This window comes from Neopelma chrysocephalum, unplaced genomic scaffold (genome assembly GCF_003984885.1).
Source record: "Neopelma chrysocephalum unplaced genomic scaffold, ASM398488v2 Primary Assembly neopelma1_147, whole genome shotgun sequence".
NCBI classification, from domain to species: Eukaryota; Metazoa; Chordata; class Aves; order Passeriformes; family Pipridae; genus Neopelma; species Neopelma chrysocephalum.
Genome location: NW_020897809.1, coordinates 12,438,088 through 12,465,730, shown reverse-complemented (window position 1 = coordinate 12,465,730; position 27,643 = coordinate 12,438,088). Strand labels below are relative to the sequence as shown.

The 27,643-nt window shown below is 37.6% G+C and overlaps 1 protein-coding gene across 2 annotated transcripts in view; it reads left to right on the top strand.

Moving 5' to 3' along the window:
* The window catches only part of SUCLG2 (succinate-CoA ligase GDP-forming beta subunit), a 119,673-nt gene that overhangs the window by 22,145 nt on the left and 69,885 nt on the right, over positions 1-27,643 (top strand). The window contains exon 2 of one of the 2 annotated variants that reach the window (XM_027700806.1): positions 1,136-1,277. The exons of the other annotated variant lie outside the window; for it this stretch is intronic. Coding sequence (XP_027556607.1) covers positions 1,136-1,277 — 142 coding nt within the window. The remainder of the gene's footprint in view (positions 1-1,135; positions 1,278-27,643) is intronic. 2 annotated transcript variants of the gene reach the window in all.

The following is a 27,643-nucleotide window of genomic DNA, read 5'->3' as shown; positions in this document are numbered from 1 at the left end:
TTTAGCATGGAGGGTTTTTTTTTTCCAGTCTAAAGTTGCATTAGGATAATATTATTTTATCGTGCTGTTAGGGATCAAAGTATTAGTATAGTAAATAATCTTCTTTGTGTAACATATCTAAATATGTAGCACTAGCTTGCATGCTGTGCTCCTTACTTCAGGAGAAACCAAGAATTGATTGTGGCTGCCTGCCAGACCAGCAGTTTGTCTCTCCTTGTGGGAAGAGCATCTTTTGCTGGCATAAAATGGGATTGTCCCATTGCCAGGAGCCAGCTCCACCTTTGCCTTTATGCCATTGCCAGGAGTCAGCTCCAGTTCCTTAATTATCCCTTTTGTCTTTAACAACTTATCCTGTATGAAGAACGTGTCCTTTAAGACGTTCAGTAAAAATCCTGGGACTTTTATAGTGTCTGTGCTCCATGTTTGCTGCCACAGGCAGATGTGATGTCCATGTGTTCACATGCACACACCACCATCTACCCTGGGATATTGAGAATGGGAAGGGAATTCTTCTCCAGCTGTTGTTGGCCTGGCATGGCTGATGTGGCTGTGCTGGCATCCTCAACAAAATGCACTTTAAAGCACAACCAACTAAGCACAGATAACAGACCACTGAAAATACATATATTAGTATGTAGTTTCTTACAAGATGATGCTAATTCCATGTAGTTGGTTTTCTCCTCAGATATGCTGCAATAAATGCTTAGAATCAGTGGAAATAACTTTATAGGGAAGAATTGTATGAAATGTCATGTGAATAAGGATATTTAATATAAAACTGAATTTGTTTTAAGATAACAGTCTGTTACTATTTTTATAGCAGAGGATAACATAAAAGCATAAATAGACTTCAGAGTTCAAGCCAAGTTTGCCAATCTGCCTTGATATTAAATGCAAGACATTTTGTGTAGCCAAGTGAGCCTTGTGTTGCTTTTCTATCTGTAGCTTTCAGAGTACTTTGGATGCACAAATGTTAAGAAAAGGCACTTGGGTAAATCATTACCTGTTTTACCTTTTCTCTGGGTGGCGTTTAACTGCTGGTTTGAGATAACCATAAGGTGGAAGAGCTCAGTGGGCTGTCTCATGAACTGTTCTTAATGAGCATTATGTTATTTTCCCCTCTAATTTTTTCTAGGCTGTTCAGTTAACCCCCAGACGATGGTTGAACCTGCAGGAGTACCAAAGCAAAAGAATAATGGCAGACCACGGGGTTACAGTTCAGAGATTCTTTGTAGCTGATTCTGCAAATGATGCCCTGGAGGCTGCTCAGAGACTAAGTAAGTTGACTGATAATGGGAGGAATCTGCTTCACTGGATAGCAATCTGGGAAATAAATTGCTTTCTAATAAGTTGTACACAGTCTTTAAATTGATGCTTATTGCAAAGGTTTGATATTTTATCCAGGCCATAAATATATGCTTAAGTTTATATGTGAACAGTAGTTTATAACAGCAATACTTAGAACTTTATTTCTCAAATGTTTTGTATGCAGCATGTAACGTGAATTCTTTAATTAACATTATTTATGTAATTAGGAATAATTCAGAATATGGTTGCTGAGGAACATTATTTGTTGTTGAGTACTTGATGTAATTTAAGGAACTGAAATAAATGAGCTTGTGTAAAAAGTTGTTTTCAAACAAAAATTTGCTCTATTGAAAAGCAAAGGAAGAAAAGGGTTGGGGACTCTCCAAAATATAAAAAATTTAAAATATATTTAGAACCCAGTTGGACACAGTCTGCTTTAGATGACCCTGCCTCGAGCTGATGGGTTGGATTAGATGTCCTCCAGAGGTTCTTGCAACCTCAACTGTTCTGTGATTCTATGAAGAAATAAAATATGTACAAGAGAATTTTATACTTGTGTATTTGTTCACCATGTGTGTGTCCATATGAAGAGATAAAAAAGGTGAGTTGAGTTACCTACCATCACAGAAGGACTTGACAGTGACTTAGAGAGAAGACCTACTTCTGGAGCTGCATTTCGGTTCTCTAACAACATCCTCATTTTAGTGTGATGAACATATGATAATGTGGGTCAGAAATGAATTTATGCAATACCTTTTCTCTCAAAAAAAAAATGCCTTGAGGTACTTTGTCACCCTGTTCTAACTCTGAAATAATTTTTCTACTTTTTAAAGTTGAGCAGTTTGCATAGTTTTCCTCTTTTCATTTAGCCTTTGTTAATATGTCCAACATCAAAATGCCAGAGGCCAGACATTATTGTAGTCTAATTGTGTAGTAACAGGAAGATATTTTTTGTTTTATGCTTTACATAATGCACAGGCCACTTAGTTAAATGCATTTCAGTTTTGCACACTGGAAGGTAAATTAAAACAACTTACTCATATCAGAGGTCTCATCAGAGCTCAAGTAGCTGAATAACATCATAATGGTTCGCTCAATCTCTAGAAATTCATTAAGGTGGTACATTTTTCAGTGATCAAAACCTTCTTATAACAACCAGTGTACTTGAAAATATATTTGAAACAAAAAATTAAATACAACTGTTATGGTCATTTAGCAGTACAGAATGGAAAAGTTGGACATAAAGCAAAGCACATAAAATTGCAATGTTTCCTCATGTCTGGATGTCTGAGAAAATCAAGAAGTGCTGACTGAAGCCGTGGCAGGTTTATCACCAATCTTACAGCACTTAAACTCCTTTTCGTGATTGAACTCATAAATGGATTGGTCTGTCCAATAACTATTACTGTTCTTGATCTGTATAACTATTTGGAGAAATAAATTGCTCCATTAAAGGCATGAACCTCCTTTGGTTTATGATGCCAAATTTATTTTAAGTAACCTCTGTAACTTGCTTGCTTTTCAAATCACAGAAGTATCAGTTAATTTAAAAACAACCCCAAACTGTGTTTAAATTGAAATAATCAAAAGTAAAATCTAAAACCAAGAAATATTTGCCAATGAAACTTTACCAGATGAGTTGTATTTTAACGGGGTTGGCTTGTTAACACTTCAGAAATTGTAAGTCAGTGGTACCTTTCTTCTTCTGAGGTAGCTTCATTCAACCACTCTGCAGTACTGAGTGTTAAAGAATTGTGGTTTCTGGTGTGGAATCTCTTTCATGTCGAAACGATTGACACTCCATTGATCCACTAAATAATTAACACCATCCTTGTAATCATTCTGATAGTGTGCTGTTATCGGACTTCTAACCTGCACTTTGAAAACTAAGCATCAAGAACACCAGTTTTGCTACTATGGTCATTGTTGTTCCACGATTTAATCAGGTTTATCTTTTTTATGATCCCTCAGACCGGCAGTGTCTCTGTCACTCAGGTTTATCTGCACAGTTTGCAGCTGAATATGCAGCCACAAAAAGTACAGGGTTATGGGAAAACAAAAAGCTTCAGCCTCCAGGAGGCAGAAAATATTACAAAATAGAATAACCAGTGAAGACAGCTTTGGGATGTTGTTGATAGACAGGCATTCTGCAGTAAATCTGGTGGGAGGCCAATCACCCCTGCCAAGTCCTGCTCAAAAATCTGATGTTTTAGATACTGGGTGCAGCTGTCCTTAACTTTCTCTGCTTCAAAACAAGAAAAGATGCTTGCCAACATATTTTAAAGATAAAAATAAGATGAAGTTATCAAAACTTGAAGGTCAAAGGTTCGGTATTTTTCTTATAAAAGGAAATGCTTTCTATAAATCTGTCATCATGAATACAGGAGAAACAAGAACTTTCCTTTGCAGCCTTACAGCATTACATCACTCACATGGGTCTGTGCCTATGATAAAGGGATACAGATAAGGGGGTAGAAAATTTCTGTCATGGAGCTTTGTATAAAGTGTGGGATTCACAATTTAATTTCACAATTGCACCAAATATTTTATGCTTGACAGAGCTGTCTGTACTGCTGCAGGCCTGTGCTCACCAGTTTTGCTATTGTTGGATTTCCTGTTGATGCAATGGAAAGAGATGAGATTAGATAATTTTTGCTGCTGTCTTCACTTGTCAGGAAGGTGTTAATGCATGTGTTCTTGAAAGGGTTTGCCTTTATCCAGTATCAGCAGTTTTGTTACACTTTGCTCATTTCCTCTATTCCTCTCTATTTTTATTAATATGTACACTGAATGTTAATTTTCTCAAAGACTTTCAAAACTTACCACCAGCACAAAAGGCATTCTACAAGGAATTTTTAATGGAATTAAAGGATTGATTTTTATTTTTTTTCCTTTCTGAGATAAGAATGGCAGATGTGAAGAAAATTAAAATGACATCACTAATATTGACTTCAAAAGAAGTTGTACACAATCAAGAATACAGAATTAAGCCCCAAGGAATTCATTGCCTTCTACATTCTAAGCAATTTTCAGGTGTAACTCTTGTAGAGGAGGAAATATTTACAGAATACCAAGCAACGCAGTCACAGTAGTTTTCTGGTATATGTAAAATTGCTTGGTTTTCAAGAGAGGAAAGAAAAAGGCATTGTGCTGTTTTGCTGCAATGGAGTGGTGCTGTTTGATCTGCTCTGTGAAGAAACTCAATCTGTAAAGAGGTTCTTACAGTTCCAGTGCAACTATTGAATAGAACAAAGTGAAATATTTGGGAGCTGAGGTGTTGTCTGAAATGTAAGATGTTTCTGTATTAACTCACAAGTCTTCTGATCTGATTGTCACTTAATTTAGGGCTTGTTTAGCCACAGAAGGCATTTCCATACTTTCTATTTCTTTTCCTTATATTGCAGAACATATATAAGGAAAAAAATCCTTCCGTATCCCTCCACTTTGAGGGTGTGTGCATTGCCATGGCTTGTGCTGTGCATCATTTCAGGGTCCATCATTTTCTCTGGGCTCCTGCAGTAGAAGCCCTTCAATCTCCTTCAGCTCCCACACTGCTCTTTGTGTTCTGCCTGATGGAGGAGTTGTTAAGGGACCCATCATTTTAAACTAGTAGGTGGACGAAGCTGAAAGGGTTGTAATTATGCTGGAGGGTGTTACTATGCACTGTCAATTGGCTCTTTGAATCAGCAGAGAACCTACAGAGGTGGTTGGCAATGCTGACAATCCTAAATCGATGCTGGAAGCTTGGCATGTGTTTCTTTTTCTGATTTTTAACAAAAGCAATAGAGTGCTGCCTGTTGCCACTTAGAGTGTTTCATTACATTTAGGAATCAGTCAGGTGCAGTGTTCACACTCTATCACAGAGAAATGCAATTGAATTGAGTGCAGGGTTTTTATTCACTCTTCTTTAAAGAAAATATAACAAAATATAGCCTCTGCGTGTCCTATTTCTATTGCTTATGCATGAGGGAACTCATAAAATTCAGCTTTGGACTGAAGGCATTCTTTTTATATCAGGCTGGAGAGGTAAACATGTATTTTATAAAGAACAGAAAAGGTTTATTGAGGCATCTTTTCATGAGGTCATTTACCTGTCACCTATTATTCACCATTTTTTAGAATATTGAAAGAGTTCTCAGTCATGTGAGCACCAGTCTCCTTCCTATCTTAGCTGCTGAGGTGTTTTTTTCCTTCCCATGGCTGTTTAATTTAAAGGGAAGGCTGCATTTTTAGATGCTGTTTTTGATCCCTTATCTGAAAATTCATCTCTCCAGTACAAGTTGTGATAACTGCTTGAAAGCAATTTATGTTTAGAAGGGATCAGAAGTTGACCTTTAGCTTGGTAGTGTCCTTTTTGTGTAGATTATGAAAAAATGGTTGGTGATAATGCTGTCTGTATTTAATCTAAGTTTTTATGTTAGGAAAATTAAAAAGATCCTTGAACCTGACATTTCTGAGGATATTAGAAATGTGAATTCAGGTTCTTTTATGTTATACCAGGAAGTTTAAGCTTTTCTGTGATTATCATGTACAGAGTAGCCCTCTATAAAGTTTTATTTGAGCTACCTGGCTACTCAGCTGATCTTTTTTGACTGTCCTCATGTGCTTTGCTTACATAATTTAATTCCCTTTCTATTTCTTTCCATCAGAATAGACAGGACAAGAATTGCTTCCTTCAACATTTCTAGGATTTCCATATTTCTTTGCATTGTGGGGTTCACTGTGTAGTAATAATTTCTCACCTGTGCATAATGTGTTATTTCTAAAAAACCCTGTGTACTTAGTGGTTATAACCAGCTATTTTTTAGAGCCCCTCAGATTGTGCTTCTCTGCATATGTTGAAAAATCACGTGTTGTTGAAATAGAATTCCATGGAGCTGTACACAGAGAACTTGCTCACTGTTGAGGAACAGCTCTCCCATAAGTCCTCTTATTTTCTCTGACAGCTTTTATTAGAGTTTCTTGTACTTAAATTATAGCTTTCTGAAACTGTTCTTTCAGGCAAAATAATGCTATAAGTTATTGACTAATATGATTTTATTCTCAAATGGGTAAGTATTTAGAAAACAACCTTTTAAATTTAATAGAGAACTAGTGGTGGATGAGCTGCCTTTGGACCACGTTCAGCGTTACTGAGCAGGAGTAATTCTTTATTCCACTTAATAGCTTTTCACTTAATGGTTTTTTGCCTTGTTGGAGTGGTGAAATCTAAGACTAGAGTGAATCCACATTTTCCAGCCACTTCTCAATGGTAGAAAGTACCTGTTAATACTCTGTTATTTCTTCATAGGCATCTCTTGAATGCATCCATTTCAAAGCTCCACAAAATTTATCAGTGTCTGTGGTTTTAATCTCTGTCCCTTGTTCATTTCCCTGCTGTTACTTGGACCATTTTCCTTATTGTGTCCATTTGTTCTTGTTTTTTCTCAACCCTTCTTCCTCCTTATGACCTCTGATGGAGAAAAGCTAAACAGTCAGTTATTACCCTATTTACCATAGTTAGAACAAATATTTAGCAGTTGTGTACGGCTAAAAGCCACTGTAGGTTTGTGTGCATACTGGCTTTTTGCTTGATGAAGTACTTTGCTCAGACCACCCTCTGCTTGCCATGGCAATCATAGAAATTAATGTTTCTGCGTATGATCAGAAAACATTGATTGCTAATAGTTCAAATAATGTTTTGTCTGTATTCATCCACATTGAAACGGTTTGATTTTTTTGGAAAAATTTTCCAGGTGTAATTGTCCTGCTGACAATTTTTAAATTCTCGTTTCTGTCTGAAAATGACAAAAATAATGAACTAGAGTAAAAGTTACGAAGGCAATGCCTTGTTTGGTACAGGTAAAGTAATTCTTTGTGGGAAGCTTGATAATCAGTACATCAGTGAGCCAATTTATTTACCCCATCTGCTGGATGAAAAAGTCAGTCATGGAAAAGCAGAGGAGTTAAGGAAGGTGTTAAAGGGTTGTGTTCACTAAACATGCTTTACTAGGGAGTTTGTTAGAAACTCCTGGTGAATTTGAGCAAACCAGGAGTGTAGTACCTATTCCATAGTAGCTCTTTTTCTAAACATTCTTCTTTCCCTCTGTGGTGGTTTGAGACCCCCAAAAATCCAATTTCCGAGTCCAAGCCCCGCTCCCACAACTCACCCCAGTGTGAGAGGGGTTTTCCAGACACAACACAAGACTCAATATGGGGGGAAGGGAATTATATTACAATTATTACACAAATAAATATTATAATACATTATATACACAATCCCAACTATCTCTCCTATGATAAAACAGTATTTACAATGGATCAGATCTCTTTTCTCTCCAATAAAAGTCCAGAAGGGAAGAAGGAAAGATCCTTTCCGTGTTCAGGGCAGCAGTGTCTCTCTTCTTCAATGCAGCAGTCATAGCTGGAGTTGTAGCTGGATCTCTTTCCATTACACACTCTCACTGTTGCTTTTAGGTGCATTCACTTAATCTGCCTTGTGAGCTTCACTGCACAAAGGCACGATTAAAGTGGATTTAGGGTTTCCATTTGACGATGTCACACACAGTGGCTGATGGTGCTACAAGACCTTTCCCCTGGATATGAACCCTACAATGCTGCTTTCTCCTCTTTGTGTGCATGGTTTGGTTGGTTTTGAATATTTTAACTCGTGCTTGTTCTCCCTCCCCCTTTCTTCCCTCCTCCCTCTGTGCTTCGGGCTAAGAAACTTTATTTCACGGAGGTGCCAGAGAAGTGGCAAAGTTTTTAGTGCAGCCATATTTAAGCAGTGCAATATCCTTGATAAACCCTGCAAGGGCTCTCTCTACCTTGGCTTTACTGCTGGTCTCATTCTGCCTCTGCAGCTTAGAAATGTTTTTCCACATAAGTCCCTGGCACCTGTGTGAAAACCCGGCAGCTGTCGAACAAACGTGTTTGCTGGTAATGGCCACATGTGCTGCATCCTGCGTGCCAGAAAAACAGGCAGGGAAACTTCCAGCTTCCCTAAGTGCGGGTTTGAGTTTTATTCTTTTTGAAACAAAATTAATAAAAGATTTTGTCAAAGCTCACCGCTGGGAATTGTGTTGTTTCAAGGTGAATCTTCCCGTTTTGAGTGAAATTACAAGTTGTGGCTTTTTTAATATTTTAGATATGGAAATTCTTCGCAGGACCCTCCATCTCCAGAGGAATTACAGAAATAGTTAATTTAAAATGTATTGGTATGAAAAACAAATTGTTTTGTTTTTCATATCTGTTCTCTTTGTTAGAAAATTACACGCTGAGAGTGAGTCAGTAAATGCAGGCTTGAGACTGCTTACATTAGTTGGGCATTTTATAACCATTTTTTGTCACCAAACGTCTTCATATTCAATAGATTTATAGTAATATGAGTAATTTCTTGGGGGCTTACAAATCAAAATCTCATTTCAGATGTTTGACACTAATGTTGAGCTGACTTATTGTTCTCTGTGTTGGATTTCTGATCAAATTATCAAAATAGCTACTTGAAAGTAACAACAGAAAGTAAAAAATACTCTAGAAATGGGGTGCTGAATTTTAAATTTAATGTGTGCCAGAGAGAGTGGTCATTTACAAATTTCAGTAGTGTTAAGTACACTAGCAGATTTTTGTTCATAAAAGGAGATGACAGAAGTCGTAGCTCCTGATTCAGGAATTTTATCAGGTAGTAAAAAATGCAAAATGTTACAAGGAAGGTACAAGAAGACTGCTGGTATTTATCCAGACCTGTCACACCGTATTTTATAGTTCTTCAAGGTAGTTTTGCAGCTGCAAAACAATAACCAGATGCGTAATTGAGAAGCAACTGCATGAAATTTTCATTTTTTATGCATAAAATCAGAACCAATAGACACACTTTATATATAAGGTATGAAACACTAAAGAACAATGTTTTCTCTATAGTACCAGCAGCTGTGTAAAGGAGAGAAATCACACCATCTACACTCTCTAGATGCCCATCTGCTTTTAAATATTTGGAGGTTCATTACTGAAACCAAATTTCATTCTTTTCTGTTTTCTTTTTGATGTTGTCTTTTCCTTGTTAGTTATTCTGGCTTTTATTGAAATGTATGTGATAAAGCGCTTGCTTTGGTTTTAATTTGTAAAACCTAAAAATCCACCTGTCACACTAAATAATTTTTTGTTTGTTTTTTTTTTTTTTTTCAAATCACCTGTATTTATAGCTGCTGTTTTTATCTGAATGCCACAGCATATCCCCTTCTGGGAATGTCGGTTCCTGATGGAAGATGAATGAGTTGTGCTGGTTTTTTAGGATTCTTCCATCACTGACTGCATGCAGAACTGCATCCAAATTTTTCATTTGATATAAACTACAGCACTGTTGAAAGAAATAGCAGCTTGTTTGAACAATCATTTGATTGGGACTTGTATTTTAACAAACTATTTGAGACAAGGTATAAAACTGTGGTTCTTGTCTAGAAGCCATGTGGAACTTTCACTTGAGAATTCTTCTGTTATTTCCCACAGAGCCTGATGTGTGTATTTATTTATTTAAAGGAAATGTATGTGTTGATAATTATTGTAGCTTACCAAATACTGTAAATATTGTGGGTTTAACTTGTGAAGGAAAAGATCAAGTTCTCAGCTCTGTGGTTTTTTCTCCCTGGACCTCATTACTGTGGCTGTGTTGGTGGTGTGATCTTGGAGGTCACTGTCATCGGAAGAATTGCACTTCTCTTTACGTGGTATCAACCCTCAGCAGGAGACATGGTTTAGATATTAATTCTGAAATAATGTTTATTAGTCAGAAACGTGAAATGAGATGACAAAGCTTCTGAGGTTGCTGGGTCTGCACTGTGTAGTGCTACATCTTTTATGTGATAAATCCCAGTGGATAATCCTGTGCTATGGGGGCGTCAAATACAAAATTGATGTTAATTTCTGTAAAATGTTGGTGGGTGGGGTTTTTAATTTAAACTTTTTAGTGGAAGGGCTAGTAGCAAAATCATGTTGAATTGAATGAGTATAAAATTAATGATGACAGTACTAAGACAGGATAGTTTATAATTGATACTGTCATAGTTTCCCTGACCTCCACTAGTGTCCCCCAGGTGTCACAGGGTACAACAGGAAGGTACAGTTGTTAGATTACCACTTTCTGTATATAATTCAGTTGGGGAAATTGCTTTTTTTGTTTTTTTTAATGTCAGTTGCTTCTGTTAAATTTGTTGTCCCTTTTGTCTTTACAGAACGTGGTTTAGGTGGTTTAGGATGGGCTGGATTGATGTGTAAGGATATTAACTTGTACACTTGCTATAAAAGCACATGGTTTTGAACCAAGCCAGGAATCTCACAACTGGCCTTTCAACTCGTTTGAAGATCAGAGAACACTCAGCCTTCAACCTCCATACCACAATTCCCTTCTTTTCCACCCTCAGCCTCCTCCTGTCAATGAAGTAATCTTAACTGGTATTTTGCAAAGGTTAGTATGACTTGCAAGAGCTTGTTTTATCTTTAAAGATGGGAGTAATTTACAAGCTGAATATATCAGCACTTGAGAAGTATGATCATAAGAGGCTGTGATTATTTTTTTTTTTTTGGTAGATAATCTCTACCTAAAATGGTAGAGCAGTTTTTGAAGCTGAGGATGTTCTGACATTTTGTTAATCTGCTACTTCTTATTTGAGAAAGTGCTGTGAATTTTAAATATGTTTATCTACATTTCTTCAAATATTTGCGGTTTAAGAAAAGTAAAATATTTCAACACATTTATGAATATGAAATGTGTCTTTGTAACCCTCCTGGATTCAGCTGGGAGATATTATCTGACTCTCTGCATCACAGGATATTTTAAATGAGCCTCCAACCCTTGAGAATGTCATCGCAAAAAAAAAAACATTTAGTGAGAATTATGTTCAGGTTAGTTCCAGAAGTTAGCTGTACTCTTATTTTAAGTGATTTTTATTTTATTAAGAAAAATCTGAAGTTGACAGTTTTACCTACGTGTGGTATACTCTTCCCTGTCCTGCAGTTAAAGTCAGCTTTTGTTGCGTGCATCATTACGAAGGAGAACATTTTTCTTGTGCCTCCCCTGGGCTTAGTTGGACTGCTCACCTGAGTAAGATGAATACAGCTAAACTCCAGGCTATAAATCTTAAATATATTTATTGTTCTAAATGCTTAAGAACAGCCCTGGGATTTTTGTGGAAAGAGGACAGAAAAGCAGCCGTGAAGAGTTTGCTGTATAAATAGTTAATATAAAGTCACTGGGAAGATTCACTTCACTGCTGCACTTCCCTCTACTCCCTGCTAAGTCTTAACCCTCTATTCCCGCAGTTATTCATCTGTATATTTTAGTAGTAGCTTTCCTAATCTTAGTGTGTGTTTTGTGCCCCACTGAAGATCATTGTCATAATAATCCTGATACTCTGCTTGTCCAACACCCCCTCTTCTTGTTGCTGCCACACATAAATCTTTTACACAGGTTTCTTTGGTTTAGGTTATTAAATGTTCAGTGTGGTTGATTTTTCTTATTGGCCTTTCCATGTCTTGCCTTCAGTATAATACAGCTTTTGTTTGGATGTGTTGGAATAAAAGTGGAACAAGAGAGACTTGAAGCTGATTACTGCAAATTTTACTATCTTAGGAAAAACTATTGTTATACAATTTTGCCCTCTGTTAATACAGGTTTGTCTCATGCTATAAAGTAAACTACCATTTAAGTATGGTGATTAATGTATGCTATAAATAACTTGCTTATTATATGTTTGAGTGACATTTCTATTTGAAGTGCATATGCAGATAGTGTTTATTTAGTTGTTTCTTTGATCCATAAGAAGCCAAGTTAGGTGGTTAAAGATGCCTTTTTATGGAAAAGTTAGTTTACAATTTTGAGATGAAAAAATTTCATGTATTTTCATACTTTGTCGGTTTCCAAAATGAGACTCCTGTGTCTTTAAGTTTATTCAGCTTTGTGACCATTTGCACAATTTTAGTGTTATGGGTTCCAATGTATGTCTGGTTTTTACACTGAGTTTTTAATATCTGGTGTCCCGTAAATAGTGAGATGTCCAGACTTCCACAGACTGGAGCAAGCACTTCTACAGAAATCTGTAGGCTGATGAAGAAACAAAATAAACCAGTCAAATACCAGAGAGATTTTTAAGGGCTAAGATTCAGAGGTAATTTAACAGAAGTTGCATATCATTGCAGATGTCTCCATGATGTCAGAATTGTCAGTTGTGCAGAAAGAATGCAATTAGTGCAGTTAACAGCAGGTAGGACAATGTTAATTGTATGTTCTCTTGTCTCTCTATGAATTGTTTAAGTTATTTAGAACCCTCTTCTTTTGCATATTATTAGGTAAATTATTCTGCAAGAGAGTTAACTGTGACCATTATTTACACAGATGTGATTTATACTGCCTCAGATACCAGTTCTGAACTTGACCTTAGAGCGAGAAGGTTGCAATGGAAGAAATGGCAGAAGTATGAAGAAAACTTAATGTAAAAATTTTGCCTTTTAAAGAATTGCTATATTCTATATCTTACATGTCAGTAAAATCTGGAACTATTTTCTGCAGCATAGAGAGGAGGAATAATCTACTCTAGGTTTCTTTTCAGCAGTTACCTCTTCTAACTTGTAAAGCAGGGAGACACAATTATGTGACTCTGTGCAGGAGCTGAGAAGTGGGGTTTTCAATGTGATAAAGCAACTTGCTGACCGTAACTTAATGGAATATTAACCAGTTCTCAGCAGTTGTCAGGATGTCAGAGAGCACCTGCTACTGAGAATTCACAGGAGGGGCCATTGGGATGGTGCTTAGGCCACTTATTTGTCATGTAAGTCACCGACTATCTGAACCTACACACTCAGCTGGCCCAGGGTTATAAAGCTGGTGTAGAGACATGATCTCTGCTGCTGACAAGACCAACACAGGTTTGGTTCACAGTCCTGCTCATCTGAAGCTGAGAAGTTGCTGAACAGCATCATGCATGAAGAATGTGACCACTTGAGATGTACTTGCTCGCCTGTTATGTCAGTCCCTTTATAGGTTCAACACAGGTTCAAAACTCTTTAGTCAGCTGCACATTCTCTCTCATTGCAAACACAGTTGGTGTTTATTCCAATTTTTACATTTTTACCCAGAAAAATTCCTTTTATGTATGAGTAATTGAGAAAGCTCCAAATTCCATAGTCTGATATGTCTGTTCACTCATTGTGGTGTTTAGACTGTGCAATTTCATTAAAATATGGAGACTTCCAGTTCCACAATACCTGCCTTCAGAATCCCCACAGAGCTCAGCTTGCACGAAGCCTAAATGAAACAGCTTTGCTGGTTTCCACATCATGCTGAGGTGCATCCTTTCTTGTGAATGCTGATTGCCAAACCAAAAGCTAATGCCTCTCTGATGCTTTTATATTCATTTTTCTAGGCTAATTTAATGTTGTGAAACCTGTAAAACATGAAGTTTAACTGTAATGTATCTAGTTATGTCTTTGCTGCTGAGGTGGTGATTGGAGCTTGAGATATAAATGCTAAGCTGTCAGAAGTGGTGAGCAGGATATTTGTATTCCCTTAAAGTACTAGGAAAGGGCTGTTTTGTGATTTAGGCTTCTAAATAACCAGTGCAGCACTACTAATAATTGTGACTTGTGCCAAGTGTATGTGCTGCTGTCTTTTAACCAACTACAGAGTGCCTTATTGGATACTAGAAACTGGTTGTCTTATCCTCCCTCCTGTCTGGAAGTTCTAAGAAGCTAATCATATATCTTAAGGAGAATCACAGATCGCATTCCTTGGATTTAAACTTAGCAGTGGTTGGCCTCACTATGGCCTGTTTGGTCATAATTCCACAGAATTTGTTGTGCTATCCAGCAAACTGTTCTGAACAGAGTCCTGTGTGAAAAATCAAATGCTGAATTGATTGAAATGAAATGCTCGGGCAAAGCTATGTAAACCTTTCCCAGTTCACAGAAAAAGAAAGATTAGAAAGACTGGAGCAGTCGAGGGAAGCACTGGAAAACCTGCAATAGAAAGGAGGTTTTTGTGCTTCTCAGTGGACATTTGTGTGTCCTCAGCTTTCCTGTGGGGTTCAGGGGCAGCTCAGCACTTTGTAAGTTCAGATTTCTTCGAGAACTTAATTAGAAGTTGTGCAGATAACACAAGAAATTTGTGGTCCACAAGTACCAATAATGCCTGTAGGTGTTAGGGAACATTTTTGGTTCCTGACAATATCACCACTTTATTCTGAAATACAAGTCATGACAACAATCAAAGACATTGGTTATTAAATTCAGTAATTTTGATCTCACAGTGGGTTAAAATTGTGTTTAATAGTAACTAACCTATTAGAGCACACAGTATTTCTGGTTTGATGATTAGCTTTTATATTCAAATAAGGTGATAGAAAGCATGGTGAGCATGGGGAAACCTAAACATTTAAATTACAAGAATTAGTCTGAGAACTATGTGAAAGCATGAAATGAAATATATTTTGTTTTAGCAGTCATGGCTTTTTCTGGTGACAACATTGTTCTTAAAAGTTAGGATATCTTTAGATAGTCTTTAGTGAGACATGGACACATCTCATAGCATCTGAGATTTGCACAGTTGTTCTGTTGTTTTATTTATATATTTTATTTGTGCCTTTTAACAGTGAGTAAAATCAGGAGCTTTTCTACTCTCTAGTACTTCTCACTGAAACCCTGTAGCCCTGTAACATGGTATTGGTGTCCTTAGCCACAGCCTCAAGATTTGTACAGTCTGCAGAGCAGGGTTCTGGGGTTACAAGGAACCAAGAACTGGTATCTAACATCCCCAGTATTCACTGTATATAATAAACTCAGGTGAGCACGGGCCAGTGAAAAAAAGAGCCAGTTTTGAGCTGGATTCCTCCCAACAAGACCTCCAAAGAACAGCCCTAGACCAGAATGAAACTGTAAAACTTAGGACCCAGAAGAGCAGTGGAAGGATGAGCATAACACCGGGAAAACAGGTAGAAATTAGGAAATAGTTGTGTAATAATTTTATCTGCATTATGATTGAGTTTTTTTCACATATAGGCATTCTTCCTTGTTCTGTAACAAGTAACCTGCAATAAAAAAAATAATTCCATTGTTAAGATTATGGATATATTTACAATATATTCTTGGCTTTATATGTCTCTAAATATGTAAACTGTGCTTTCTCTTTGCCCATGAACAAGGTTTTGAGTGTAACATTGCCAGTGGCCAGAGTTTATGCAAACACCTAACAAGTACGACCTGCTTCCCTGAAGCTCAGTTTCTGTATCTCTAGAAGGTTTGTGAGCTGTTTGTGCTCCTCTGCAGGAGGCCAGTATTTGGATTTTGAAACACATCCCGCCCTTTTTTATTATGAAACCACAGTCAGTACACTGGGAGCATTCCCCACTTGGAAGTATTTTTTTACACGAACAAAAAGACGGTTTCTTTTGTATATAAAGAAAGAAATAGGCTTATGTGCAGGAGTGAAGGATCTTAAATAAAACATTGTCCTTTTTCTACTTTAGTTCAGCTGGGAAAATCAATTTTTGGTTCCTCAACTGCAAAGAAAGATCAAAAGGAAAAACTGACAATCTAAACAAAGGGCAAGGTGATGTGGGATGCTTGCACTCCTGTTCCCTGGTGTGCTTCATACAGGCTCTTGTCCAAGCAGAATATATTTACAGAAGAATCAAGGGTATTTTTTTTTTATCTCTGAATCAATGAGGTTGGTACTAAAAGTGACCTGAATATAAAAGTAAAAAAAAATATGCTACATTATATTAATTTTGTGGAGTTCTTTGATGCTAATATAGACAACAGTTCTCAGATGTGGCAGGTTCCTCATTGCAGAATACTTATGTTTTAAAGAAATGTCACTTTACTTCATTACAACTGGCCAAAGATAGTCATTATTTTCTAAGCATGTTATGTAATGCAAGAGAAAAAATACTTTTATTCTTGCTTAAATGCCTGCTGGATACATATTTAAATCTTCATATAGAAACTAAATCAGTCAGTGTGGAGGGAAACTTTATGGAGATTGGCCTTCTTGCTTTGTATTGATTCCTATTTTTATCTTTAATAAATAAAACATGATTTATTGTTATAAGCTCATGTTTACCAGAGGAGGAGATTAAAGTGTCAGCAGGAAAAAAGAGGAGTGTGAAAACTTTCTTTAAAACACACAAAACCCCCACTCTAAACTGAAAAACAACTTGGGAGACCTTCTATGGAGTGTATTAATTATCTTCTGCATAAATGTAAAAAGTTGTAAGTAATTATAAAAGTATTTGATTTTAATGTATTTCCACTTTTTGCAGAGAATTATTGTGTAGACATCACTTTTGTCACCATACTAAATGTTAATTCAATGGGTATAATAAGGATAAAATAAACAGGCTGCATCTGCCTCAAGGCACATCTTTGCAGGAAAATATTTGTCTGTGTGTTTTGTATCAGTGTGTTGGGTCTTTACCCATGCAGGCAGAATGCATTTACATTTGGGACTCGGTACTTTGGCATGTCTTGGCATGGTGGAAATGAAAATAACTATGTACAGAATGCTCATTTCAAATACAGATGGTCTGAAGTTTCAAACCCAGCACTTGTAGCTGGCAGCCCTGGGACATTTTGGAGTGCCTGGTGTTTTCAGGGAAGGGTTTTCTGCACCGCAGCTTTTAAACAGAACCTTTAGAAAGTACTTCCAAATGATTGTCACAAATGACTAGTGATGTATAAAGTTTAGGCCTTTTTGATCAAGACTTGATCCAGCACTGAGAAGGTCCAAGATCTCCTCCTTCTAGTCAGGTGTGTCCAGGACAGTTTTGAAAACAAATCCACTGATTTAAGGCCTTTAATTTGTGTGCCTGTGTAATAGCTTTGCAAGGTTGATGTCATATTGCATAATCAATAAAAATATGTCTTTATGTTTGATCTGTGTAGATTTTGAGCCACTTCAAACCACTTGCAGGCTATTTATTGTGGAGTTAAATCTTAACTTCTGATGACAAATAATGTTCTGAATTAGGTGACTGGTAAGAAGCCATGTAGAAAAATTATTGTGGTGGTAATGAAATGTGCCTGATTTTATAACTGTGCTCATTGGCAAGATTTTTCTCTCTTTGTCAGTTCACTTGATTGATTGTGTAACAGGATTGTTCCTGGGAGATGCTGACAGAAAACTGGCAGCTCCACCTGCTCAGTCTGCAATGCCATGGCAGAGTCATTGTGGTGCTTCATCACTTCACTTCTTAGACAGTAGAGCAAAGGTTTGCTGTACCTCTCTGCTGAAAGTAATCCACTCTTTCTTCACTTTTATTTGTTGTCCTGTTTCCTCTTTCATTAGTCCAGGACATTTGAGAGCTTTAGGACACGTTTATTGCCTGGAGCACACGTGACTGATCCGGGTGGCCAAGGTCGGAGCCTTGGATGTCTTGTTCTCTCTATCAACACCTTTTCTGCACTGCTGGCTGGAGCTTCTCTCCAGAGATGCCCTGGGCAGAGCTATGAAACAACCCACTCCTGGGGGAAATTACTTTATTTCTCACAAAGGTTCTTGTTCATTACTGATATTCTTCTCGTGCTGCCAGGTCCCTTGCCCCTCTCCAGTTTTCCTGGGTTACAAGCGCAGTAACAGTGCTGTGCCCTGGGGGTGGGGAACTTCTATGCCTTATTTTGTCTTGTGGTTTGGCTTTTGGGGTTCTTTACACGCTGCCTAGAAGGGTGGAACACTTTGTTTTACATGGGTTGTTCTGTGATGTGCTATGGTTTTGTTTAAATCTGTTTGCCTCCTAATGTTTCCTATGCTAAAAACTCAGGAAATTGTTGATATTTCAACTTTACTATGGGCTACAAGCACATAGGACCTACCCTCGATTTAGTTGCTGCAGCTTTAAAATTCCTTTAACAAATGCGGACTTGGTTCTGCAAAAGTCAGCTGAGGTGATGTCAGAAAAGCAGTTTGGTGTTAGTCAATTGAAAGGACAGACATGGTTTTAGATGTTCAGTTTCAGATCAGTGGTAAGAAAGTCAAAGAAAGTTATTATGTGCATTATCAGATTTCATTTCTCATGTATCCAGAATGTTTGGCTTTAAAACTCTTTTCCAGAGACTTTGCATTCCATTTACTTTGAAGAAAAATCTATTAATATCGGAACAGCTACTTTTGTGATGAATTTGAAAAAGCCTTTCCTTGCAAAAGAAAGGAATTTGTATATACAAAGAAGAGAAAATAGATTGTGTTAAAAAAGAAAGTGCCCCAAAAGAAAATAAGGAATGGTTTAGATTTCATGCAGGTTTGTTTAGGACACATGCTAAAGGTAATGTTTCTTGGGGGGAAAAAATGGGAAAACTATGACTATGGTTGATAATTACTGCAATATCCTTAATTTAAATGAAATCTGTGATTGCTCTTAGAATTGTCACTTTGGGATAAACGACTCTTTGGGATAAACTGTACCAAGATGTACAGTTTTACTAGCACTGAGGTAAAATGCTGTTTTCCAGTATTTGTTGGGAGTTAAAACGTCAGTGAGGCTTATAATGTCACCAGTGCTCAAAGAGTAACCTTTAACTTCCTTTTAGTTAATATTTGGGTTTTCTAAGGTAGAACCATTTTTTGATTGTAGAATTGTTAAAACTCAATCACTGGGATTATATTACTTTTTATGCTTGGAACTGTATTAGCAACTAGAAAGAGTATTACTGATTCTGGCTTTGCCCTTAGGCCAACAACACAGGATTTGAATTCTCTTCCCTCTGTCCCCAGCCAGATAACTCATTGCTGTTATGAGAAGGGTGCAAAGATGCATATCCAGGATAAATTGGTTCATAAATTCAAGTATTAAAATTACCTTGTAGGATGCAAAACTTTCCCATGGTTTTATTGGGCAGCTACAATTGGAAATATGAAACACAGTAGTTTCTTCACATCACCTTAATCAGCTAATTAGTTACGGGCCTCTTAAGAAAAGATCTTCAGGAACTACTTAAATCTCTCCCCTGTTAATTGAGGAAAATGTGCACTTAAGTGCACATGTTACTTAGGAAATTGTCTGGTTTCAGACTGTATCTGTTTTCTCTACCAAAATGTGTTATTTTAGTTTAAATACCCAGAGAACTTTTCAGAGCAATTCTGAAAGGCAAAATGGGCAAATGATTATGACTGTCTTTGGGGTGGTGTATCTTGCTAGAGGGCTGGAGCTCTTTTCTGCTGAGGAACCATCTGTGGAGGCCTGTTCTGCACCCAGGCTGGTGCCAAATATTTTCTGCTATTGTGTGTCATGTTCTAACTCAGGTTGAATTGTGTAGACCGTGCTGCAGGTTCTTGAAAATGTAAAGCAAATGCCAGCATGAAATGCCCAATGGGATACCAAGGAAAGAAAATGCAAGCAGTGGACTGTATGAATAGACTCACCCGTAATGTGGATGTATGCTTTGATTACACCAACTGGTATATATATAGATATAGAGATATCCCAACCTCTGCCCATCAATGTGACTTCCAGTAGTGGATAGCTGTAAAAGCAGTTATCCCAGATGCTTCTAAGGAAAATTGTCCCCTTATATATGTTTATTCCAAAAAGAAAATAATTCTGATGACGCAGGTAGCCTTTTTATTTCCATTTACAGTAAAAGACTTCAAGAGTTTATGGAACTCCAGGTACTCAGACAGGACTCTCAGACTGAACTGCTCGACAATCAGCACCCACACAAGATGTAATGAAGGGCAGGCAGGAAGAAGGTGGCTCTTACAGGGTCATTTAGAGCAGCAGCTTAATTTTCAGTGATTTGGACTAAGCTGGTTTCTCAGCTGCTGTGTTGGGCTGTGTGAACTCTTAGTCCCTGTAAAATGACAAGGTCCTGTAGTGAGCTGACAAGCTCCCAGTCCAGTCTCCAGCCCATGGACATCATTCCTCTGACTGACTGAGCTCTGCCAGGTCCCTATGGCTGGGCAGGAACCGACCCCTTAGCAAATCCATGGAGTAGGTAAATGGGAAGAGTATCAGAATCACAACAGAAATTGTGCTACACAGATCTTCACACAAGCTGTTGTTCTGAAGCTCTACTTCTAGAAGAAAAACCTTAATTGTGATCCTTGGAGCAAAGACTGATTAATTGTAACATCCAGGGCCTGGCATGGACCAGAAATGTGTGAATAGGGAAAAGGCTGAGGAAGTGTTTGAAGCATCCTGGACATATGTGGCCATTCCAAAGCTTAATTTCCTTTATAAAATTCCAACCATATGTATCTTTATGGGATTTTTTTTAGTGCCTGAATATCAGAAAATAACTTTTAATTGTTATTTATGAAGCGCCATATGGCTGTTTGTAATTTTGGCTTCTCATGGAATGAGGAAAATGAAATTATAGGAAATCACACTCAGAAATCTATTATTAAGTTAATGGAACTAACAGCTTGTCCAGTGTCCTCATATAGAGTATGTTGTAGCTGCACATAATAACAAGCAACTCCTTACAAACCCACAGAGAAAACTAAGTGGCAGAGAGAGGCTGAGCCAAGAAGAGGAGCTGCATATGTTGGTACTGGGCATGGGCATGAATGGTTCAGCTAACAAGCTACTGGGTAAAATGAAGGGTGCAACATATATTTTGACAGTTGCTTTACTGTGTGATCCAAATCATTAATGTTCTCTTCTAGGTTCATGAATTAAAGTTTCATCTCACATAAAAGTCTCCCATCCCATTTTTTGTTTTCATCTTTCAAGTAGAAGCTTGTTTGGTCCTCCCAACTAAGTTGTTCCAAGTTCTGTTTTCTCAGTGGCTTTTGTTCAATAGCTCATGGGAACAATTTAAACCTCATTTTTTTTCTCTCAACCTCTCCTAATGTGCAGTGAGTCTTCAGAGCTGAGTCTGTAAAGTTTGCATTATCTTGCTTCCACCAAACATTCAGAATTGAAGACTTTTAATACAACGGTGTTAAAAAGAGGAACTCACCAAGATGAAAGACTGTAAGAATGACCAAGCTGTGAAAAGCACAGCAGGACTTCTTTTCTTTTTTTTTCCCCCTCCCTTATCTGGAACATTCCCTAAATTGTCTTTCTCCAATGTTTTTGAAAAGGTCTTGGTGTACAAGATGTGTGTGAAGGAATTGTATAGGTTGGGTAACGCTGTGAAGCTGTAAAAAGAACATTGTTCAGGGAATATAGATCTGAAACTATATTCTAAACAAAACAAAGTTTTTTTGGGCACTGAATCCAAATTCACCAGTGTATCATTGATCAGTGAGATGGCCTTTTTATGGAGTAATTAAGTCTGAAATATTGAATCAGATATTAATAGATTCTTATAATGGGTCTCCTCTTAACCTTTTTCCAGTATTAGATTATTTTGGCAATTGCTTCTATTTCACATATGTGATGAGTAAACAAAAATAAGAGGAGGATGGTAGTGCATCCTCTCTCTTGTTAGTTGGGCTTAGGGATTACTGGTGTTATCTGACATCAAGTTATAAACTGTATTGCTTACAGTAGTTAATATTTATCGGTTACCAGAGGACTGAAATATTTCTTTTTATCCTTCTTAATGCAGTAAGGTTTTCTTATGAAATAAAAAGCAAGATGTCATGTAATCTAACATGAATAATCCTTAGAAGGATTTTAAGCAAACTGTGCAGGAAAATATCTCCAAGAATAAATATGGTGGTTATTCTGGTTGCAGCATTTCTATAGATTTTTTTTAATATATATTTATTTAATTTATATCTATGTTTTAAATAGATATTCTCCATTTATTTTTGTGTTCCATCATCTGTTGCATTCTTTAAATCTTTACATGGTGAGCTTTCTCTGTCTGTTTCAAACTTGGATTACTCTGTTTTCTGGATCTGTAGCTCTGGAAATGAATGGGCTTTTGCCCAGAGTCTCCAATTAGTTAACCTCCACTTGATAGGAATGAAACATTAGAACCAATTCTGATAGTTTCCTCCTTCTTGGTTTTTCTTTTCACTCTGGGTAAAATTCATTGCTTCTCCAGATGGCCAGAGCCAAACCTGTTCATCACTGAAGTCCCACTTATAACTGCAAAAGAACTTAAATGTCACATAGCCTTGTGCAATCCCTCAGCCCAGTATCTCAGTTACTGGATTTTACTTCTCCATCTGGCTTTTACACCTGCTATCAAGTGTCTGTAAGAAGCCATGATGGAAAAAGATTGTTTCTTTAAATTGAGATAGTGTTTATTTTCATTGTGGTGTCTAATTTTCTTCTTCAGATAGAAAATACCTCAGTAAATGAGACTATATTTCAGTGGTAAATTCTGGGGTCTTAGAAATGTCCTCTTTTAAGTATGTAATTTCTATCTGTAAGTATGCAGAAGATTGGGGGGTGTTGTTGTTGGTCATTAGTTGTGGGGAGGGGAAAGTGGGGTGTTTTGGTTTGGTTTTGGCAGGGAGTAGCAAATCAGTGTCTTGCTTCAAAATCAGGGCCAAGAATCAAGGGCGTGCATAGAATAACAGCTCCAAAGTAATACTTTCCAACTTTTTTTCTTTAGCACTACTGAGGCAGACATAAATTCTTCTATGTGATCATTTTCCCATCCAGATGTTGCCCAGATAATGACTAGTCTAGCATGATTCTCTTCAGAGGCTCAACAAATTATTTCAGCAATACCTTGAAAACTTTGTACTTAATTCCCTGAATAAGCTGGATAATGAATCAGGCTACTGGAGGGCATTTCAATACTACTGGGCTTGATTCAGATCAAAATACTGCCAGATTTGCTATTCTTTTGCATCTTTCTAGTTTTGGGTGTAGATAGATTTATTTGTGGTCTGAACAGCAAAATGTGTGGCATTTAATGCAGCCCTACACAATGAAACAAAAACCAAGGGATACAAGACTAAGAGCTGGAACTGTCTCTGGGAGGGAAATGTTAATTTTGCTAAAAATGTAAATTTTCAGCTGAAAGCTGTTCGGTATTTTTATTGCTTTGGGTAAAAATGCAAACTGTAGAAGAGATTTAGGTTTGGAGCTTCATAAAGAAATTCTTCATGAAACGTTTCAAAGGGAAATTTTTATGCAAGCACCCAAATGCCAAGCTGGCTTTAGTGTGTGCTTGTTTGGTGAAAGCATCAGTGTTCTGTCACTGTAAATTGTTGTAAAGAGGAGAAATGACCACTGATGTTGAAACAGGGAGGTCCTTCAAGGCTGGGCAGTGCATACATGTGGTCACCTGTCAGGTCACTTTGTCCCAGCATTTAAAAAGCAACAAGAGATGATGAAACCCTTTGAAGGGACTTGGTCCTGGCTTAGTATTGGCAAATTTGCAGGAGGTGGGTCTGAAGCTGCTCCGCTTTCAGATGCCTCCCTTTGAGCACGTGGCCTCTTTCTCGTGCTTTTGAAGGCTGTTGGTTGCCCAGCCTGCACTCTGTGGTGTCCTCCACAGTTCTCTTAGCTTTACCCTCCATTTTAATGCTTATTTTTTAAGGATCTTGCTGGTCATAGCGTGTATGTAAAGACTGTGCTTGGCAAAGGACTAATTATCAAGTCTGTCCTTGAACAGCATTCACCTGTCACATTTTACAATACTAATTTGTTAACACTTCTTAAGTAATGGTGGTAATGTTGCAGTTGTCTTTATCCTCTGCATATTTTCATTTATGAAATGAAATGAAAGAGTAGATTTAGATTTTATATTAGGAGAACATTCTTTACTATGAGGGTGGGGAGGCCCTGGCACAGGTTGCCCAGAGAAGCTGTGGCTGCCCAATCCCTGGAAGTGTCCAAGGTCAGATTGGACAGAGCTTGGAGCAACCTGGTCTAGTGGAAGTGCCCCTGCCTGTGGCAGGGGGTTGAAATGAGGTGATCTTTAAGGTCCCTTCCGACCCAAACCATTCTGATTCGTATTAACTTACTTTTTTACCATGTGAATTCCCTGGTTTCTTATTTCGTTCTCCATTTTTGAGAATATCTTCAACTACAACAACTCCTTTATGCTTAAAAGTGAAGTATGAAAAAAACTAATATATGTTCCTCAGTTTTTATGTATTCTACACTACATAAAATTTTTTTCAAAATCATCTCTGCAGCTCAATAATGGGTAAAAGAATTAGAATGAGTCAGAGAAGGCTTTGTGTCTTTTGTGCCTTACATATAATCAGAGAGAATGAAATTTTGAATGTGTTCCAGGAAAGCAGGTGTGTGTATTGTTGCAGTGAGGGGCGAGAACAGTGTTTGTTCCTAATGGCTGCTTGACTTCAACACTACAGATTGCTTAAAACCTGTTCCCTGAATTGTATTAAAACAAATCGTGTTATGGTATTCAGTCAAGAATTTAGGACACAGTTGAACTGCCCGAGTCTGCTAACTTTAAAATATGTTTTACTGGGAAAAAAAAATGTTTGCACGGTATTTTGGCGAGGAAAACCTGAAATCCCTGTAAGGTTTAAAAGGTAAAGATGCAAAGAAAACTGTGAGTGTATTCATTTCACTTTGGGGTTTTTTTGGTAGGTTTTGGTTGGTTTTTTTTTTGTAGTTTAGGGAAAAGGGAAGGGTAGAAAGAAATGTCTTGCTAAAAATCTGATAAAGTTGTCATATTTTTGAATGACAGTAGCTTTAGAAAGTAAATCTTGTGATTTATTCATGTATGTAATATTTATAAGGAAAACAGGTCTACTAAAGCACAGGAACTAGCATGCCCAGACTTCTCAGTGCCTACAGAGTATCCTGAAGATACTCTGTACATGGAAGAGCTTCCATGGTGGTGTCATCAGGTCATAGGGGTTGCAACTAATACAGACTGAAAAGTCTTTGCTTGCTTTTGCAGTCTCTTAAAATGAAATCACTGGAAGAGGAGAAAAATAATGTTGACTTGGGCATAATATAAAGAATGTTTTGAAGTCTGAAATTAGCAACAATGGACCTGGTGGGTATAATGATGGAAGAACCCTGGATCAGTTTGCATGGATTTTCCCCTTTTGTTCAGTATTTCCTGTGCCCGTGGTGCAGGATGACGGGGTGACGTTGCGGGTGGCAGAAACTGCCTTTGTTTTGCCCATAGAATGGATGTTGCCTGAAAGCTGGTAGAAAGAGCTTTTGCTCTGTTGTCAGTAAACTTCAGTGCTATTCCACCAAATCAAGAATTTATTCCTCTCCTGATTGAGTTTCAAACCGTGTCTGCTCTCGTGTAAGCAAATGTGAAAATATTCTAAACTCTTTGTCTATTACAGAGGAAATTTATGTAAAAAATAATGACAGCTTAGGTTGAAAAAAGAAGCTGTTGAAGGCTGAAAAATATCAGAAATAAGATATCCCTTGGAGTTTTAAACAAGCACATACAATGAACAGTTTTAAAATGAGAACTGTTTTTTTGGATCCCTGTCTTCATGTGCATATTTTTCCATGCATTATAGTGGTGCTGCTGGATCTAGTGGGGCTCTGTTTGCTGTATAAGTAATTTATCAGGTTTAACTTAAATGTAGGATGTGTGAATACGTGATTACTTTTACTCTGAGAAGGTTTAAGAGTGCAATATTGAGAGTGAGCTTTAGCTTAGCTGATTTTATCTAGCTTTAAAATTTTTATCACCGGTGAAGTGTGTAGTAATGGTTATGAAAGCAATTAATAACAGCAGTGACAGAATCAAGAGACTGACTAATTTATCATTATAGATTTTAATGAGGCTTATAATCTAGCAATAAATATACAATATATTCAAAAGTATGGAGGTATAAAAAGGATGATTTATTTAACTTTAGTTCTAAACTAGTCTGCCAACCAAAGGTTGTAGAAGCTAGGCATGTAAGAACATAATTCTTTTTGGTGTTATGGAACAGAAGGATGAAAATAACAGAGGAAGAGAGTTTAAATTAAAATTAAATGGGGGGAAAATCAATTGTTTATCTTCATTCTAAAGGTCTTTCAGCACAACAATAGTTTTGTAGATGTGGGAGGTATCTTGTGGACAGCTTCTTTTTCATCTCAATCTGCTCACTTGGCAGAGCGTGGGAACTGTCTCACATGCTGCATCCCTGGAGGTCTCAGAAGATGGGGAGCAATACTTGCTCCTTGGGAAAAGCTGTCTCAGATTTCAGAGCAAATTGGTGTAAAGAGACCCAAATGCGACAAGTTCTTACCGCAAGTTTAAGATTCAGTGTTCAGTTTGGGAATTAGGCTTTATTACAGTTTTTGTATTATTGTATTATGTTTTTTATGATCTTCCTTGTTGCTTTTATTCATCTCCCTTCTTTCCTTGCTGAAGTAACTGTCCCAAAGTGCCTCTGGACAGGACTATTGTTAAAAAGTAATAAGCACCTGACAGGATCTTGCCTGAGCAGTGTAACAGGGTGGCTGAAATTTGGAAAATTAATTATAGCCAGTCTTTCCCAAAGAGAAACTGGGAACTCAGGTGGTAGGAGTGGCATTAAAGCAAGAAAGAAGCAAGCAACAGTAATAGAGCAGGACAGATGAAACCCCCAAAAGTAGGTTTCCTTACTGTTGGATCAGCTAGAGGTAGGTAATAAAACCCCAAACCAACCCAAAATGGACCCTTTTAGGGCTTGTAAGAGCAATCCTTTGTTTTGGAAGAAAGGCTCTGAGCTGCAGAGCTGGGGAGAGGTTATCTAGAACCCTTTCAGGACACTTGAGCATTGGTGGATTTACATCAACAGTGGTGAGGAAACTGAAGTAGGAACAGCATGTAGGTGTTCTGGGATTTGTTGATATCTTTATAGTTCCTGTGCTGTCCAAAATGAAGTATAATTGCTGTCAGAAAATGTCCTTTCATGTTATGAAAGGAAAATTATTAAGCAGAATGGGGGAAAACCCCTTGCTTTGGGAAAGGAAACACTGAATTTACTGCTGTGTTTTAAGAAATCTGTGTTCAGCATATATAGAGATGGAATTGGTCATCCAGTGAGAGTCCCAGCCAGTTCTTCATGGAGTAGTATTCTAGAGAACCATGAATTAGATGTGGACTAAAGCTTGGCTGGCCAAAGCAAAGCTTGAAGTTGCACATGTCCAAACAAAACAGTGATTTGGTCCCTCAGAACATTCTTACCAGGTAAATTCATCTTCAGGTTGGCCTCTGCCTCTTTGTAGAGATGGAGAGTTTGGAGCTGGTTGCAGATTCATGTACCTCATTCAACTCTTTCAGGATCACTGTGGGCTGGGGTCCTCTGTGCGTCCTGAGGGATGGAGGAGTCTGGTTAACTCCAGCTGCCTTCCTGGAAACAGCTCTTGTGTGTTCATAAACTCAGTGTTTGGGTCAGTAAGGAGACAGAGCTTCTGTAAAACCTTGATTTGACATGTCCTCAGTTTGTCTTCATTGTGCTGCTCCCATGACAGTGGGTTGCTCTCATCTCCTTTGAAATGTGTGCTGAGCTCATTCCGAGAGAAATCAGGGCATTTTCCAG